The sequence below is a fragment of the Pyrus communis genome, chromosome 12, assembly GCF_963583255.1.
Source record: "Pyrus communis chromosome 12, drPyrComm1.1, whole genome shotgun sequence".
Taxonomy (NCBI): domain Eukaryota; kingdom Viridiplantae; phylum Streptophyta; class Magnoliopsida; order Rosales; family Rosaceae; genus Pyrus; species Pyrus communis.
This window is the reverse complement of record NC_084814.1, coordinates 5277496-5296991: the sequence shown is the minus strand read 5'-3', so window position 1 is coordinate 5296991 and position 19496 is coordinate 5277496. Positions and strand designations below refer to the sequence as shown.

General features: G+C 36.9%; 2 protein-coding genes across 3 annotated transcripts; both read right to left on the bottom strand.

Annotated features, from left to right (window-relative positions):
- Positions 1-2710: 2710 nt before the first annotated feature.
- Positions 2711-3912, bottom strand: LOC137709949 (conserved oligomeric Golgi complex subunit 5-like). Its single transcript, XM_068448925.1, has 2 exons — positions 3893-3912; positions 2711-3167 (listed from the first exon to the last, which is right to left on the bottom strand). The coding sequence occupies exons 1-2, from the start codon at positions 3910-3912 to the stop codon at positions 2711-2713; spliced, it is 477 nt and encodes a 158-aa protein (XP_068305026.1).
- A 3402-nt stretch (positions 3913-7314) lies between these two features.
- On the bottom strand, positions 7315-16739 carry LOC137711361 (COP9 signalosome complex subunit 7-like). 2 transcript variants are annotated; one of them, XM_068450589.1, is made up of 9 exons: positions 16338-16739; positions 15501-15576; positions 12412-12500; positions 9736-9825; positions 9514-9558; positions 9349-9419; positions 8808-8946; positions 7822-7864; positions 7315-7603 (listed from the first exon to the last, which is right to left on the bottom strand). In XM_068450589.1, exons 1-8 carry the CDS (start codon positions 16665-16667, stop codon positions 7856-7858), a joined length of 849 nt encoding a protein of 282 aa, XP_068306690.1. In that variant the 5' UTR covers positions 16668-16739; the 3' UTR covers positions 7315-7603; positions 7822-7855. The 2 variants fall into 2 exon arrangements, with proteins under 2 accessions (XP_068306690.1, XP_068306689.1); XM_068450588.1 differs by having other exon boundaries at positions 7319-7603; positions 7822-7913; positions 16338-16735.
- Positions 16740-19496: the final 2757 nt, after the last annotated feature.

The window sequence follows — 19496 nt, the reverse complement described above, 5'->3', positions numbered from 1 at the left end:
GCTTAACTGTGCACGTCGAAAATATAATACTCGTTGTCGTTATTTCACGGACACGCATGACCCTTAACGTCCTTTAAATTTTTTCTTAATTTTGTTTTTTAGGCGAGGACAACTAGGTTGTGGTCATACTCGCTAAATTCTGAGGCAAAACATACGTGCATTGTAACTAGTGAACATTCCCGCTTCTTATATTAAGATATAGCCATGCACACCGTATGCACATTACGGAAAAAGTTTCCCAAATTTCTGCAATTGATCACTTGAACCAGAAATTGTTCCATCCACTCTTGTAGCATGTCAAAACTTGAAATTTATTCTACAACCCATACACCCCAACATGAAACACAAACCCTAAACAACCCATTTATTCTATAAATCATTGATGAAGGAACTTGGAACTAAACACCCTACCTTACTATGCCTGCCAAAGCTTCAGTCGCTACAAAAAAATGGAACTTTCCGGCCAAAACAGAAAATATGGTACAAAACCCAGCTCACTCTTTTCACCTCCTCTCGCATCCCTTTGTTTGAAATCAGAGGTATGAGGTGAACCCAAAGCCCAGCTCACTCTTCTCGCCTCTCTTTGGGCTTCAATCTCTTCGAAATCGAAGCTCAGAGATCTGAGGAAAGGGGAGAGAGAAGAGAGAGAAAAAGAGAGAGTAGAAAGAGAAATCAAAAAATGGGGGAGAGAAAGTGAGGATTAACTCATTTATATATGGGTATTTTATTAAGGTTTTGTGCATGGTGTGCATGGCTTATGTATGGCCGGTTTGTCCCATTTTGTTCCCAAGATTAAGAAATTGTCTCATTTTTGGGTATTTTCCTAAAATATATTACTAAAATAGGGGCATTTTAGTAATAACATTGATTCTTACTCAGATTATGTGAATTAGTAGATAATTTATATGGTTCAGTACTATTCCTACTTTGATTCTTGAAAATTTTAGTAAACAATTTTGTCACGCCTCAGACCCTGGGTCAGTGAAAAAATAAACTCGGGCCCGATGCACGAGTAAAATTAAAAATAAAATCGACAAAAAGACTTCTCTTATAAAATAACTCCAAAATTTTTACAGGGTGTACAAAATAAAATATAAACCTTAAAATCCCTCGTTGAACACAATCTTAGCACTTCTACCCTTTGTTAATCTTGTACCAAACCTGCAAGGTCTAAAATATATAGGGTGAGCGAGACCATAGCTCAAAGGGACATAAGTATTATCAAGGATAATTGTCAAGGCTAAACCAAGTGTCATGCAACACATAATCAATTATAACATTTGTATCATTAATCACAATTTAACTAATAAACCATGAATGGAGCTTAACTTCAATCACCCAATCCATCAATTTTATAATAAAACGTGCGGACCTGCACATCTTATACTATGCATTTTATCACTACAGGGGTGGTCCAAATTCTCTGATATACAAACTAACCCCGGTAACTCAATCATCCCAGTTCTCATTTTGTTGGTCATCTTGTTCTTCTCTCGATTGCTAGAGTCTCCACTACGTCATATCATTCTTATAATTTCACTTTTGCCACCCTTGCTAGTTCCTACTAGAGTTGAACACAAAAGATAGTTTCATTTCCATATCCCATTCTCAAATAAACCAATAAAATCCATCCGCTTCAACACGAAATGATATGCATATAATCAACAATGTTTCGATATCCACTACCGGGTACATATTACATACTATTATTATAATATTACACTTTTCAAAAAGGTTTTACAAAACTTTATTTTCAAGCACTTATCCTTGTTTTTCGCCCCTCCAGGATCTTAATGGCAGGAGTTTCGTGACGACGAGGATTGCTAGTAAAAGCTCATGTAGGAGACTTTTTCTTTCGGTATAAATGTCCTTATGATGTTTTCACTGCAATTTACTTATGCTCTGAACATCACTTGTGTTAAATGGGTTCGTCCATCTCACATGCGCACTCTAGAATTACTTACTTTAGGTTTAAATTAGTAGCACTTTCCACATCACATCAGTTTATGACTTTGTCACTTTCTGGGTATCGGCTACCACAACTCGATCCGGATGTCCAGATGGATATTCCAGGTCGGGGTGTGTCAGTTTGGTTTCATTATCGACAATAACAGTAATATGAATACCATATTCCAAAATACACTTATATCAGCTATAAAGATATATCAAGTATAACACATATTTCACAAAGTTTAAATAAGACAAATACCCCAATAATGATAAGTTCCCCAAGAAACTCCCTGTCCTCGATTTCAAAACTAAAATGAACATCTACATCACTACTGCAATATATAACTAAGCTCCACGTACTTGAGCAAGCTCCTTGATCACTCCCAACACTGTGTATTTCTTCTACTCTCTTTTATTTTCTAATTCTTCTCTCTACATAGAAACTATAGGGTAAATATCAGTTTACTAGCCTCAAGTTTTGCGGTTTTCAACATTTGGTAGATGAAGTTTTTTTTCGTTCCAGAGTCATACCTAAAATGTTAATTTCGGGATAGTCTTAAGTCTTCCGTTAACTGATGACATGGCGCCCATGTGGATAATGACTGGATGCCACGTGTCATTAAAGGGTCCACGTGGAAATTAAATTTTCAAAAAAAAAAAAAAAAAAAAAAAATTCCCTCCCTTCTTTCCTCTGCAACCCTACCCTCCCTCATCTCTTCTGATCTATAGCCTGCCTCAGCTCCCCCAAATTGTAAAACACCTACAGCCTAGTCCCCATCTCGGCCTGGTTCAAACCTTCCATCCCTCTCTCCTCTGTACGCAACTGGTCTCCAGTCTTTTTGACATACTCGAGTTCAGAATCGACCACATCAATGCCGGTGAGGTCGTACTCGTTGTAGAGAGCTGAGATCTCGCAATGGAGTTGAGTGGCCTTGGCGAGATCGAGCCGCTCGGGGTCATCGGAGGTGAGGGATCCGAGTTTACTAAAGAAGCGGAGGGCTCTATTAGAGTAGTGGAGAAGATCGAATGAGGCATGGATTTTGGAGTTGGATGGTGAGGGTGCGGATAGAGGCGAATGGGTCGGAGAACTCGGATCGGGTGTGGTGAATGAAGGACTAGAGGGCGGCAACGGAAGATCGTATGGTGGAGAGGGCAGAGAGCTGGGCGTGGTGAAGGGAAGAGAGTTGGGCGAGGGGGTCAGAGTGGCGGGAGAGGACCTCGGAGCGGAGAGAATGAAGGGTACAGGTTGCAGAAGGGAGGGAGGGAGAGGGTTGGGGGAGGTAGAAGACGGGTGGGTTTTGTTTTTTGTTTGTTTTTTTTTTTTTGAATTTTTAATTTCCACGTGGACTCCCTTAATGACACGTGACGTCTAGTCATTGTCCACATGGGTGCCGCATCATCAGTTAACGGGAGACTTAACAGCCAGACTAACGGATATATGAGACTGTCCCAAAATTAACACTTTAGGTATGACTTTAGAACGAAAAAAACTTCATGTACCAAATGTTGAAAACTACGAAATCTGAGAGTAGTAAACTGATATTTATCCTAAACTATATATATACTATGCGTGCATAACTACCATATGCAACGTGCCTGAGAGATATGAAAAGATGATATAAAAATTTCTATTCAAAGTGCAACTATTTATAGGAAAAAAAAAAGGAACTTTAATGAAAAGTTGGGGTATTGTTTATTTTAATGAAAATTCATATTTTTACACAAAAAAATCAATTCTAATATTATTTATTTTATCCTTTATTTTATCATTATTGTTAAAACTCAAAACTTTCAAACTTTTTTCTTAAAAAAAATAATAATAAAAAAAAAGTCAAGATTGGAACCTAAGCCTAGACTTTTCGCAACTATATAGACTGCTTACAGAGCAATCTAAAACCACCCTGATTGCCACCTGCAGCCATAGACTCTCCACGACAGCTACCGCTTCACTTTCCGAGTCATTCCGCGCTTTTTTATTTTATGTGGTCATGGTTAAGTCATGTCAACATTTTATATTATTTTTTTATCGAGATAATGAGACAAAAAAGAAGAAGAATAATAATAATATAAAATATTAACGTGACTTAATCGTGACCACACAAATAAAAAGACATGAGAAATGGAAGGGCAGAGAATCTGCCTACCTCCACGACACCCGTAGTTCCTTCACCTCCTGCTTAGGCTTCCACCGTTTTCTAGAAAACCTCCACCTCCCAGTTGCATAGCCTACACTAGTCAGCAAAATAGGGTATTGGAAAAATATTATTTTATGAAAGGGATAAGTATAAGGAGGCAGATGATACTAAGAAGAAATTTCTCCTTGTCGATTAGAAGATTAAAAAGAGAGGTCTTTGTTTTTTGTTTGGCCCTTTATAAAAGGTTGGGCTAAGTTAAAATAAAACAAAGCTAAAACTATTTCCTATTTGAAATTAACAATAACAATAAATTAAATTTTGGATTTCTACAAATTTCAACCAGAATCTAATTCTAATTTTACTTTATTCTAATGTTTCCTCAACTTAATTTCTCTTATTTTGATTACGAATTTGTAAATGAACCATTAGAATAATATTAAGTAAACTAACTTTTTAAGTCAAATTCTCTTTAACACAAAACTCCTATTAAAGCTGTAAGAAAATTTGAAAAATGAGGGCTAAAAGTCATTGAGTAGATTAAAAATTCTCGGTTTTCAAAATTTTCCGCAGCAAGCAAGTAAATTTTCCTACTTTGATGGTTGTCTTCAAAGTTTAGCCCACCTGAATTTTATATCCAGGATACGTCCTTCTTTCAACGTCTCAACTATTCAAATGTCTCCAATTTACTTACATGTTTGAATCTTTAGTCTTCCAAGCAAGCAACATGTATCTTCTCAACTTGCTAAGAAATGTTTCAGTTTTTTGACTTTTTTGGGTAAACATATCTCTTGACAAAAACTAAGGAAAATGTTCATATACATGTCATCTAAACAATTTTCTCAAAGAAAGCAAATATATAATTTTCTTTTCATTCCATAATACCACTCAACGGCGGAGCCACGTCAAAAGCTACGGTGGGCTGTAGTTTAGGAAGGATTTGTGGCAATATGTATGTACTTTAGTGTATGGTATAATATAATAGACGAAGAAAGTGCAATAAGAATTATTTTCTAATGAAACTAGCCCAGTACATATTTAGCACAACTAAAAATATAAAAATTATCATGAAAATTGTGATGTCATTTTGTTCAAGTTATGCTTTGATTCGGTTGGCTTTATATTATTTTCAATCAATTTTTTTTAAGATTGTCTTTACTTCTACTTTCATTGTTTTGTTTTCTGCTAGTTGTGAAGTTGTAATTGAGATAGTTAATGTATCAAGTTTTCTACCTTCTTTTTGTATTTGCATCTAGATACATGTGAAACTGGATGGTTTATTGTATTTTTTATAGTTTGCAATTGCGATGCTTATTGAGTTTATGACAAGCAGATTTTAAAGTATACAAATACAAAAGTTAAACTTAAGCTTTTGTATACAACACGTAAGTAACAAAAAATATCATTTAATTTTAGGGTGATTTTTTTTTCTTTTGAGCTAGTCTACCCATAAAAAAGTTTATGGCTTTGCCCTTACCACTCTCAATAAATGTAGTTTTCACACCCATATTTTATTGATTTCAAAATCCTTTTTTTTTTTTTTTTATAATGGAAAATTGGAAAAGAGGATCAAGGTATAAAGCAAAACATAAGTGTGATAATTGTTACCTTAATATATTACATGCACACAAGGAAATCCAGCCTGACCCAACCTACTCATGCTATCGATGTGGAGGCATCAATTTAGTTCCTGTGGGTTTTTGAGGATCAAAAGAAATTGTTAGAATTCCATGAAAAAGTCTTGGGAGCTAAGATGCATGCGAGTTTCAAACGACCATAAAACCCTAGTTGTTCTTGCCCTAGGTTTTCCAACTTCCTCAGCCGACCTTTCTCTCTTTTCTATGGTGTTTTCATAGTTGTCCGGGCCTAACACCACTCACTTTCTCAAACTTAATCAAACTACCTTCTATGGCTTAATCAACTTAAGCCCTTCCTCGTTGGTCATGACCCTTGGGCTATAACTATTAGGATTCCTAAGTAGGAAGGAAATCTGGTTGCAATATTTGTAGAAATGGAATTCTAATTAGGATTTTATTCTTTCAAGATTAGTCTAAAGTAGAATATCATTCTATTAGGGTTGTAGAAATGCACTTGTAGATTTTTCCTTTTGTCTCGGGCCATTGTATGACAAATTACATGCATTGTTCTAAAAATCCTCGCCGAGCACCTTTTAGGCACTAGACGGCTGACAACCGCCCCGATTAATGCCTAGGTATTTGAAAATTAAGAAAGGGCCCCTAGACTTGCTGAGGCACCTGCCTAGCTCGTCCAGGCACCTGCCTAGGTTGCAACTCACTTAAACAGAAAACTGATAATTTTCATTTTGCATTTAATTTTTTTCAATAAATTGTAAGAGACTTGTTGAATACTTAAATGAACATACTTTATATGCTTGTTTCCCATATTTTTATTATGTTCCAATACGTCATAATATATAAGTCATTCTATTTTGTAGTTTTAAGTATAAATAAACACTTATTTACACGAAATATAATAGATTTACTTAAATCCACCTAGTCCGCCTAAGCGCCCGCCTAGCCGCCAAGACACTAAGCCCCAGTCCACCGTTCGATTAGTGCCTAGCGTCTTTTAGAACCTTGATTGCAGGTAGTTGTACTTGTAAGTAAGGTTTTATATGCAATATGCGTTGTAATACTAACACCTAACGTAGAAGAATTTTAAAGGAAAACAAGAACAAGTTTCAACATTACCATCTCTTCTTCTGTCCAGGACTTCAAATGCAATGTTTGCACACACCTTAGAAAAACCTTCAGCGCGATAAAAAAAAAAGAATTGCAACAACCCAATAAGAAAGTAGGTCTGGAAAACTACCCTGCCTCAAGGCACCCGCGATCGTCTTTAAAGGCCAATTGGCGCGCACATGAGTGCATGCCTAGAAGCTAGTTACAAATGAAATTAGATCGGTGTGAGCTTCAAATGTTTTTTTTTTTTTTTTTTTTTTTTTAAACAAGAAACAAATTACAAATAAGATCCTTGACGGATCGTTATACCAAACATATTAGCATTTATTAGCAAACCAGACACATGAATGATCATATTTATGTCCTAGCATAGCAAATCCATCAAGCTCCTACTGACAGATCCAAAAGCAACTTACTGCATTTGACCAAAATGTGAAAGTTCTTTAGGTTTATAAAAGCACTTCTTTATGAAGCACTCCCAAAGATATATTCCAAGGAAAACTAGAATTTTACTAAAAAGTTCGACTTACTGCAATAAAGTGCACTCCGTTGGATGAACCTTTAAAATTGTATATAAAAAAAAGACCAGTTTGAAAAACCAAAATCATCACTCTAGGAATGGATTGTCGGAAACTAATTTTGCCACACCAGTTCTAAGTTATAAATACACATGAAGTTTCGAAATGTCTCTACGCAAGCAAGTGTGCTATACAACCATCCTTAAGCAACTGAGCATGAAATAATTAAGCTCTCTGAATATGGCAGTGCTCCAGATATAAACCCACTCCTTGCACTCGTCAACTTATTGGCGACCTCCTCCTGCAATACGAATTTCATAAGATTAAAAGGGAATGATTTCTGATGCAATCCATACATTATATGCTAGCCTGAACCGAATGGATATGCTCATACTGTCAACAAGGCCACAGTAATTAACACACATCACTTTGGTTCATCGCCATTGATACATACATTTTAATTTTGAAGGGGTGGAGGTATAATAAAAACACATGGTTAAGATGTCTGAATTTTAATACCTCTTGGTTCGGGTTCGATCTTCTTCATAGTCCATTAGTCCAGCTGTTTCACCAAACAGAATGTCATCAATGGCTTGGAAGTCTCGCCCACCCTGTGCCAAGTAAGTAAAACAAGTTGACCAATATATATCACAACCACGAAAATTTCTCCCTCACTCCCTCCCCAGGGCATTTTAGAAGTTCATGAAAAAGAATCCTAGTTAACCAAGCTTCTGAGTCTCGCCCAAGTAGGTACCCCTAATTCTCACAGCTTTTGATACAGAGAAAACAACAGAAACTGGGATCCGTGGAGGTAAACTTTCTAGAGTTTTTGAAAAAGGAAACAGTTTTAATTGCTTGCCTTCTTATTTGGAATATTTTCTGTATTTTGACAGGTTGAAGTTGTATGAAATTTGTTGTATCTTGGTTCTAGGCTCCTAGCATGCTGCCAAGTTTGATAAAAGCTCTTCTATACAAAACAAAAAGGAAATTTGTCCTTGACATACAAAGGATAGTGGCAGTCCACAATATGGAAACCAAAAACTTAACTAATGCATACCCACAAAGGCATCTCATCTACCTTTTTCTTATATTTCTTTTTTTCATTCCGAAAAGATAGGAGGAAATGATAAACAACAAAAAGCTAAATAACCGAAAACTCTCAGACACACTAAAGAACCTCTGCCTGCCAGTCAAGCAAAATAAAAGAGAAGACACTAAACTCAGTAGAAATGAAGCCCAGAAAGCTGACAAAAACTGCTCTGTCCCGTTACTCAACCCCTACTCCCACATAATGTTTAAAAATCCTTTATTTCTTTCCAACAATACCACCCATAGCACAGCCAGAACCAAGGACCCCCAGATAAGCCTGGCGGCCCTGGCCTTTTTTTCCTTTATAGGACATCTTATGACTCCAGCAAAGAAAAGAGAAGTAATCCTAGATGGTGCATCACAAATAACACAAAACAAAATTATGACTACATAGGTTGATGATGGATTCAACTTACCTTGTTATTGACAGACTTCTTTACTTCTTCCACCCTGTCCTTGACTGCCTTTTTGTGTATTGCATCCAACTCACACTTTTTATCTGCCCATTTGATCTTCTCTTCAATTGTCAGAAGCGCATTGTTTGTAGTGTCTAGCCTGATAGTTTCAAATTATTACTATAATCATCATCTACTCAAGATTTTTTAAACAGTACTCTTTTCTACATTATGATAACTAAAAAAACGTTTTTGGAACAGAAAATGTCCAGGTAACAATTTGTTTATCATGATGTAAGCTTTTGTTTTCACTTTTCAGTTTTCTAAAAAATTAAAAAAAAAAAAAAAATGAAAACGGAAAAGTACTCGAGTTTTCAAGTTTCATTCTTTTGAAAACTGATTAGATGAGAGTGGAAAAAGTGCAAATACACAAAATGAGTGGGAAAAAGACCCACGCCTCACTCATTTAATAAATTAAGGGAAGAATGCAAATACACAAAATGATGAGAGTGGGAAAAAGACCACAGACAGAGTGACCAACTAAATACAGAAATATGCATACCAATCATCTAAAGTCTGTATCAGATTCCCTAGTTGTCCAGGTCTCAAATCCCTCCCAGCTGCAAACTGAACCTGGAAATAAAATGATGATTAAGATAGAACATTGAATCCAAAACATATAGGAAATCATCAAAAGAGTCAAATGTAATAATCAAGGATATCCAACCTCGAAAGATCTTCTCAAATGATCCAACTTCCCTTTGACTATGCCCTATACACAAGACAATGAAAGATTAGCCTTTTTCAGCTTGCAACCTTTTCAGTATTTCCTTATTACTGGCTTGAAAGAAATCATCTCATAAATTGAGAACAAATATATTCTTTTCTTTTAAAACCAATGGAATTTATGACATTTTTTTTTTCTCATTAATGAATAGGGGGCACATACCGCATACATGCAATCATTGATAAGAAAGTCTTCAAGTTCGCGCACATTTGAAAGATCAAGCTGCTCAAGAAGTTGATCGTATGATATTACCTGGTAAAAACAGAAAACTTTAGAAACTGTAGAATACCTACCAACTCAGAAGGTCCATATGTCAGCTATATTACTCTAAGATCAGGAATTTAGGAAGGAAAAGAATGTTCATTGGATATTCAAGACGAAAGGACAGGATACCCACCATGGTATTTGTTTGGATAAGAACATAATTTTATTAATTAGTAAGGAAGAAAAGCTGGACAGAGGTTCAAGGCCGAAGGGGTAGAGGAAGACCTAGAAGAACTTTGGAAGAGACTCTAAGAAAAGACTTAGTACTTGGATCTAACGGAAGACGTGATACACAACCCACCGCAATGGCGTTCTAGGATTCATATAGCCGACGTTGTTGTTGTTGTAGTAAGGAAGAAAAGCTACAGCTACAATCATGGTAATAAGTTCATCATAACCAGTCTAATTATATCAACAGAAAAGAAAAAAGTCCCACTACTCAATTCAAACACCAACCCCCTCCCCTTTAATAAAAATGGAACTAGAAGCTGGAAACTAATTTTATCCCAAAAGGAATTAAACAATCTACCTCTTTCTGACCGAACCCAAAAAGAAGCCCACATCGCACACTGCCAAAGGATAAAGTGATTTTCCCAATACCCCAGCTAGTTTCCACCAGCAACAAACACCCAGATGTTTTGGCAAACTGTGTTTGCTTTTCTAACCTAATCCACCCAATTTTCTCCATGAAATAAAAGGGGCCAAATAAAAAATATTCCAAATCCTTTTGCTTTTCTTTAAAGAAGTCTGGAAACCCTTCAACATGTTATGCATGTGATGAAGGATAAGTTACTGCAGAAGAAGAAAGGTAAATAGAGAAAAAAAAGGGGGATGTGGAAGAGAGAAAGTAGGATAGCAAAGTCAGGATAGTACCCTTAGTTTTTAAATATAATATTAGACTTATGTTACATAAAAGGGACATAACTATTTTATCTCTTTGGTTGATAAAGAGGGTTTTCTTCAATAATAGTGTAGATTATAAGTCAAGTGATGCGTACTATCCTTTGATTATTTTACTTTTCCCTCCGGTTTCCAGCCAACATCAAACTCCCAGAAATCCCTGAGGAAAACTTCTAACAATGATAAAGCTCAGGAAGATATCTTCCACGGCACATAACAAGGGGGTAGTCATTTTATAAACAGCATTTAGAGCCAGCCATGAAATAATTTACCTAAACTTATTAGAATCACTATATATGAGAAGTATTTATTCTTATTTTTGTTTCTAGTTTTAATTTGGTCTTATAGGAGAACCCTATCATGATTCATTTGAGGCAACTTATGTTTGCAAGCGGGCCCACACTATTCCGTAGAGCATATAATGAATAAACTTGAGGAGGCAGCACCACAGCAGCTATAATTTTTTCCGAGGCTCCCTTCCCCTTTTCATCTCTTTGCCCTATCTTTTCTCACCTTCGTAAAATATGATAACCACCAGAAAAGGAGACAACTTTTAGTGCATAATATTGATTTTGAAAGGATCATGGGAGGCTTACCCTATATCAACATTTACTTACAAAAACTTAAAGAGTAAGAATAGTTTCAGTTTCCCTAACTTATGCCTATAATGAATTCCGAGTATTTTGTGCATAAGAACCAACATTTTAGTGGCTGAAGAAGTTCCTACTGCTGCCCGAGCCTTTTCCCATTTATAGAGAAAGAAGCATGCACGTGTGGTTTCCTCACATACCCCAAAGAAGGTCAACAATGGTTTATTCTAGTGGAGGCCGTGGTGGTACAGTGGTAGTGATCACATAGAGCATGGTACCTTTGATATTTGTGTGGCCAATACTGAGAGTCATGGTCATATAGAAAACAGAATGGTCTAAACAGTTTCTGCCAGAGTCACAGAGTATAGGGTAATGAAGAAATAAATGTTCTATCAGCTCTCCTTCAACAATTTAGATAGGCTTAGAATAGACCTCCTAGTTTGGACAATTTTTATGTGATCATTTTTAGTTCTGCCTGTAGTTTCTTTCCTAGTCATGTGAGTAATTTTTGGTAAGCATTTGGGATGCAAAAATTAAGTTCACTAGTAGGTCCACTAAATTTTTATTTTTTTTAGGCCCACTCTCTTTTGTCCTGCTCATATACATAAACTGGAGAGGAATAGCCACAATTTCTTCTGATCCTCCTTCTTCCTCTCTTTTTTATCCCCCAATCTCTGAATCTTTGCTATCTTCATCTAATGCAACTTCCAACTTCACTGATAAAAAAGTTCTAGCCTTACTTTGTCTCAGAATTTCAAAAGCAAGCTTTTTACCACCTAGGCAACAAGACCTTGAGAAATCTCATATGAACATTGATTTGAGAAATACACGAACTAAAGCAATTTCACCCAAAGCCCCTATATTCTACACATGGAAAAATGAGGTAGCTTTCTTTCCTGGCACAAAAGTAAAATATTTGACCATTGTAAGAAATTTTAAGAGATATTAAACTGCATTAGTGTAAGGTGTAAGTTCCATAATCCAATAAGGGACTAGTCGGCAATTTCAAGTAAGATATAACCAGACTGCAACTATAAAAAAAGGGTCCAGCAATAAGAGTATGATATCGAGCTAATTCTTATACCCTGTTCATCTCAGCTAGAGAAAGCACAGTAAGTTGCTTCAGCTTGGTGATTTGATCTGGGACTAGTGGTGGAAGACGGCTAGCATTACCTGCCACTCATTCAGTCAATAAATTTCTCATTCCTAGGTATGTGAAATAAGGAATATAAAAATTTCAAGTGTCACTGCCAATGTCAAAATCCAATGAAACAACTAAAAATATGACTGATCTAAGATCTTATGGCTCCTTAAACAACATCTTGTCCAATACAGAGATAATTTATGTAGTAGTAACATAAGTAGACCTAACAATTTCACATCATTAGATCCCAAACAATCAAATAAACTGAAGCGCTAAGCTGCCTTACACATTGAGCACTAATGAAAGGCAACAGTGGCTTGATAATAATATTGTTGATTGTCCCCATGACGTTGTACAACAAGTACACAATGAACAAGGACAACTTTTAGTTTTGCAGGTAATGTTTGTCAATGTATGCATACCAAGAGGGCTCCTAACACTAGCTGGTCTCTCAGTTATTATGAAGTTGTGTAACATACTGCAATAACTTTGCTATTTACTGAACTAATTTTCATCACTCCCTTCCCGAAGTATTAAAGGTGATGGAATCAAGGTTCAGAAACTCTGCCTTTTTAAGTATATAACCGCAAAATTTTTCTTTTACGTCATAATGAAAGATGGCATGCTATGATGGGATAGAATGCTATTTAAGGAAAAACATATTCATAAAATAGTGTCTTGAATATGTGGTGATACAGAAAAGGAAAAAATACAAAATGACCACATACACAATTAGCTTGGGGAAAATGAAATAGAACAGGCTCCTAGAGTTTGGACATTTCAAATACGATTAATGGATGTACCAGTTCAAAGTAGTGTCTTATCAGTATTTAGTGTAGTATTAAAGTAAAGAGGACAGAAAACATGGGTGGGGATAATTAAAAAATATATAACAGCATCCTACTATTATAATAAATAAGCCCTGGTGGGATAAAATGGATAAGCATGAATAGGTGGGACAAGGCTCTACAATTGTTTAGGTTTATATCAAACCTGCCAGAGGAAAATCAATGTTACCCTTCATTTCCAGAACTATGACGCTTTTCACAGCATATGCAAGCATACCAGAACACACCAAAACATACCAATCACAGTTAGGAGTATGAATCCCACATCAGGTCAATTGGTTTTATGGTGGACCATCAACTTTTAAGTCTCACCCCCCCCCCCCCCCCTTTTCTTCTCCTTCTCATGTCACATCCACTTCAGAAGCTACCTGTACCGTCTCTGCTTCTTCCATTTCTTCTGGCCCCACATCATCTGCAGTGGTTCCCTCCATCGCCTCTGCTTCTTCTCTCCCTCCAGCCCTAATCTGGCCCACTTTCTTAAGCTTACAGTGACCAATTTTCTTACCTGGGCTTTTCAGATACGCCTGTTTCGCATTGGACATGATTTATTTAAGTACGTCAACAGTTCGTTTCTTGCGCCTGCTGCTCGTCTGCCTGCTTCTGGCGATGCCCCTGCCCAACCTAATAAGCATCTTCAATTGTTCAAGGTTGATCAACTTGTCTATAGCTACTTGGTTTCCACCCTCTCTGAATCTACTATGTCTCTCGTTGTTGGCAAGACTTCTGCCAAGGAGATTTGGAATACACTCCATCAACACTTTTCCCAAGCCTCCCTTGCCAATTCAATGAATCTCTGTTTTTTGTCTTCTTGATATGACCAAGGGCACTCGCTCGATTCATGAATATTTGAAGGGGGCCAAGTCCTTGGCTGATGATTTAGCCTCTATCCATCCGCCCGTCTGACTCAGATCTTCTTCGCGGATTCGGGAAGACTATGTCATGTTTGTGACGTCCATTCTGCAGCTGGATGCTCTTCCTTCCTTCAGTAATTTGCGGGCTCGTCTGCTCACCTATGAGGATCAGTGTAATCGCCTTAATTCTACTGCTCCTGCCCATGCCCTCATGGCTGCCCAAAACCGTCCTCCACCGCAACAGCTGCTTGTCCAGCATCAGCAGCAACAGCAGTATGTTCCCCAGCCATAGTAGCAGCAAGCACCCGCCATGGTGGTTTGGGCCGGCGTTGAGGTGGTTTTCGTCATTGACGTGGTCGCGTGGACGTGGCAATTATCAGCAGGATAATAATTGGGGTCCTCAACCTAATGTGGCTCCTGGGTTCTTGGTGCACCCACTGCAACTCTCCCGGCAACCATTTCACAGCCTGCCCCCACCGTCTTAACATGGCTCCTTGTGCAGGTTTTCAAGCCTTCATAGCGAGTGTCCCTCCTGCTCCACACAAATACTATGATCCCACATGGTACTTAGACACCGGCGCAACCCACCACATGACTTGTAATGGTGCTAATCTTCAGGACTCGACATCTTATAATAAATACAAATTTCAATTCTTTTTTCTTGAATATATTATTACCCCCACAAAAAAAAACTAATGTCGGCACTCCAAAAGAAGAATCCCACCACATCCATGCAACCAATTTGTTGGCAGTATGAATCCCACATCAGGGAAACAAGGAACCTTGTATGTTCTTATAAGTAATGGGCTACTACTCATATTGCCAATTGGTTTTATGGTGGAACCTAAACTTTCTTCATGGTATCAGAGCATATTGTCTCTCATGTAAAGCCCAACCGCCACACGTGCTCTACCTCACTCAATTTGTGTTGTCCACATACTAGGCTTGAAACTTAGCCACACATAAGGGGGTGTGTTGAGAGTGTGAATCCTACATCTGGGAAAGGATGGACCTTCCAGGTGCTTATATGTAATCGAGCTACTCCATATATTGCCAATTGGTCTTATGGTTGAACCTCAACTATCTTCAATCACTGATCACCTTCTATTTTAAACTATGACTAGATGAATCCTTGATAGTTTCGAGACTCTAGAAAACTATAAAACCTTTGGTATCCAATACCAAACATCTAATGTTTTCAAACAACGAAAAACATCCTTATTTAACTAGTTGGCAAAATGAAAAAAGTTAATTTAATTGAAGGACAAATAAAAGTATATAATGTATCCCCGCAGGTGGTGCAAAGCAGTTTGTGCAGAAAGTTTCTTACTCTTATAGTCGCTCCATGTTCCATGAGCAAAGAGGCGAAGCAGATCAATGTATACAGCATATCCAGTTCCTTGAAGCTGCATTGAAATTAATTTACAAGAGTAGAAAAATAATATGGTCAAGAATCAAACAATGTCAAGTAAGATAATCAAGGAATGGTGATTTGATAGTCAAATCGAGAACCAAGAGTAAAACTTAACTACACTAATAAAGAAAGAAAATAAAATGGGACGGCATGCTTTACCCCCTTATTTCACCTTTCGCAATTCCAGTAAACAAAGTTATATCAATAACATGAAAAATAAAAGAAATTTTATTGGATTGTTAGTTAACACTAAAGAAAGCACAAATTCAATTAGCTCATCAAAGACACCATCTACTAGGCTCCAATTTCGATGCGGGATTAATACTAAGTAAGTGATCTCTTTGGGCTCTAATGGGTATCCATATTTTCCATATTTAACCAAACATGCATATCAGATATATGATTAACATTCCCTTTGTTTTAAATTTCTCAAAACGCCTTCTATTTTCTATATTGAAATAAAACACAAATTATATTGGAACTCATTCTAATTTGATATTAAAAACCACTTTCTAGTTTCTAATATTGGGATCACATACTAAATCAAACCCAAATTTACAATCTTGCATAAAACCCAAACGAGAACACTAATTACCTTCAAAATCAACAAATACTAGAAAATCTAAGGGATACCCAGAAGCTCTAAAGCATGGGACTAGCAGAATCTAAAAGCACTTAACCAAAAAGCACAAATTTGAAACAAAACCCAAATTGTATTCAGGCAAGCAACAACAAGAAAGCAAAGAGAGTTACCTCGAGCACATTGGGGACAGCCAAAATCTCAGAGAAAGCGAAAAGAGAAGAATGGGAGGTGACTTGGACTATGAGGCTGACGAGAGAGGACCCCTGGAGACTAGAGGCTTGCTTCACGAAGTGCTCGATCACTTGAGCTTGCTTCTGCTCTACCTCCATTGAACCCCTCTTTGAGAACGGAAAGAAAAAACCCAGATTTTGGTGGGAAGAGAGAGCTTTTTCTTTTCTTTTTCTTTTTTTTTGGTAAACGGAAAGAGAGAGAGCTTGAAAAGACGAATTGAAGGATGAATTTTGGTGGTTTTGGAGGAGGGAATATTGGGTCCTGTACATTTGATATTTATATTATTTTGTTTTGGGCGAAATTTATAGTAATGATCAAAAGGTTTGGGCTGGTCACCGATCGGTTTTCTCCCTTCTCATTCTCAACTCTCTCCCACTTCTCTTTTTATCTTTTTTTGGTATTATTATCTCTACAAAAAAATATAAAATATTGATGTGACTTAATTGTAACCGTTTAAGTATAAATAAAGGGAACAGGAGAGAAATTAGAAGGAGAGAGAACCTCCTCCCTACCGATCAACCCAACTGAGTAGGGTGGAGTTAAGTTAGAGTATTATTGATATACTAAACAAGTAAATTGTAACAATGGTCAATCAACTTTAATCTAATTAGAGCAATGTTCCCTCAACTAAAAAGTCATGACCATTGGTCCCTTAACTCATCAAAACGTGCAGCTATAATTCCCTTTATCAACTCCGTCAGAATGAGTCATATTGGAGGACTATTGTTACAATTGGGTTAAAGTTGAGCGATCATTGGTAAAGTTGAGGGATAAATTCTCTAATTGGGTTAAAATTGAGCGACCTCATTTGGTTTTTTATATTTGCCCCTTGATTCAACCTCACATGCGCAATATTTGACTCATTTTGACAGAAGTTCTAACGGAGTTGACAAAAAGGACCATAGATGTGCATTTTGATGAGTTAAGGGACCAATAGTCATGATCATTATTACAATTTCCTCTATTAAATTAATAAAAGGCGGTTCTTTTAACACAAATCCCCGCGCAGAAGGAATTTTAGAAGAACGCAAAATAAAAATGAAAATGGAAATTTTATTTGAACTCATATAACCTCTTTCTATACTTAACTTACTCTCTACTCCCATATTACTTTTAATTGAATTCTTATAGAAAATAAAAACCCAAAATCAACGTATCGAAGTTCATTCTATGCCATACATGTCACTTAATTAATCTTTTATGAAGATTAGCACTGTCAGCCATGGCGTGCATTTGGAAGTGTTCATTGAATTTTTCCTCATCACAGTCGGAGGAGACAAAAATTATATGAAACTCTTTGTCTCCCACTCAAAGCATTTCATAAAGTCTCATCATCTGAGAGGTAAGAGTCTTGCAAGGCCCACACGAATTTGCTGAGAAATAGAGGCACGCCATCTTCCCATTGCATGACAATAAGGTTACCTAATAATCCAATAATTTAAACAAGATTATGTTTTAATTATCATAATCAAGATAAAAAATTCACCTCTGAAATTGAAGGCATGTTTTTCTATGCTACGAACCTACTTGAAAATCATGTTCCTATATTTTCATGAAATTGAAACATTTTTGAAGTCCAACAACCAAATTAAATTATGACTCATTGAAACAAGAGGAAGACGGGGAAGCTTTTGGAGACTACATACATGCATTTCTTTCACCAGATAGAAGGAACTCAACACCTTCAAATTCAAGGACAATCGCTATATTGCTACTATGCATTGCCATCAGAACTACAAGCAAAGTATAGCCTCCACGAATGAAACAAAAAGAAAGCATGATATTCACACAAGTACCTAGACTTTAAAATTTTAAATCCTATATATGTTTTTGCTAGTAATTATGCTTTGAAAAAGGGGTTGATTGTGAAATGAAACGAAAAAAAATTGCATAAATCGATTCATACCTTAGTTGAAGGATTCAAAACTTCACAATCATCATCTCCATCATTCAAAAAGAGCTTGTCTTTCTCTGTGAGAACGTCTTAGACTTTTAGCTAGAATGAACGGAGGAAAAAGATTCAGTGATATTAGGTTTGATTATTGGGTATAAGTTTGTTGATAAATTTTAGTTTTATTGTTGTTTGGGCCCAAAATAATGTTTTGGGCCGAGCCTGGAATTGTTCTCAGTCTAATAAGAAATATCAGGAATTTTCTTTATTATGGGCCAAGTCCAGAAGAATTTGGCCGAATCCTATCAGAAAATGGTTTTGCTTGGATAAGGGTGAAGTGGTCGAATCCTAGTGCAATAAGGGTTCTTCAGAAATTAAGGATGCTTCGAATAAAAAAAGATGTCGATTGAATTTGCGTGATTAAAGAGCTTGATTCAGAATCCTATGGGAGTTAGGATTGGTCAAAACCTAATCAGATTAGGATGAGGAATTCTAGTCCGAGTAAAATTTTAACTCGATTATCAAGGAAGTTTATACTATAAATAGAGAAGGTAGTGCATCATTTTAACCCCATCCAATTCAACACACAACTGCCCCGTGGAAACTTCTCAAACACCTTGAGATTTTTATTTTCTTTTCTCCCACCAATACATCTTCAATTTGGATAAACAGCATTGTGGATGCAACCAGCGACGTCTTCAGTTTGGATAAACAGCACTGAAGCCGTATAATTAGCCGACCGAGGAGCACCTTCAGTTTGGAAAGGGTCATCTCATCAGCCTTCTTGGCGAAGTGAGGTGTTACCAGGCTCAGCACATTGAAAGCTGAGTTTATTTTATGATTGGATATACTCAAGTACATTTTCAAGTTCGGCATTCAGACGGCCGGACCACATTTACAATCAAGATACTTATCTCTTTTAAGTATTTATATCCGTACAGTCTGGTACCAGTTCGGCGTATTTATATTTGCACAAATATAATTACTAGGACCGAACCCGATGCCGACGATTCATGAACTTCGAACAAACTAGCAGTCTTGTCTTCAGGCTCTAGAACCCAAAAGCCGAGATGATTTCTTTCCTCAGCCACAATTGCAAGACTTCGAAATCAGCAGCGCGCCCAATGCCACATCAACATACATTTTACTGCCCACCAGAGCTCGGCTGACTAATTGGCACACCCCGCATTCAACCGAAGAACGTAGT

Excerpts from the sequence above, each read along its gene's own strand:
- LOC137709949 (XM_068448925.1), bottom strand. The coding sequence starts at position 3,912 with ATGACTCGGAAAGTGAAGCG. Across the intron at positions 3,168-3,892 it reads ATGACTCGGAAAGTGAAGCG|GTCCTCTCCCGCCACTCTGA; the intron begins GTAGCTGTCGTG and ends CTCCGCTCCGAG.
- LOC137711361 (XM_068450588.1), bottom strand. The coding sequence starts at position 16,667 with ATGTACAGGACCCAATATTCCCTCCTCCAAAACCACCAAAATTCATCC. Across the intron at positions 8,947-9,348 it reads ATACAGACTTTAGATGATTG|GCTAGACACTACAAACAATG; the intron begins GTATGCATATTT and ends TGAAACTATCAG. Across the intron at positions 7,914-8,807 it reads AGAAGTCTGTCAATAACAAG|GGTGGGCGAGACTTCCAAGC; the intron begins GTAAGTTGAATC and ends TACTTGGCACAG.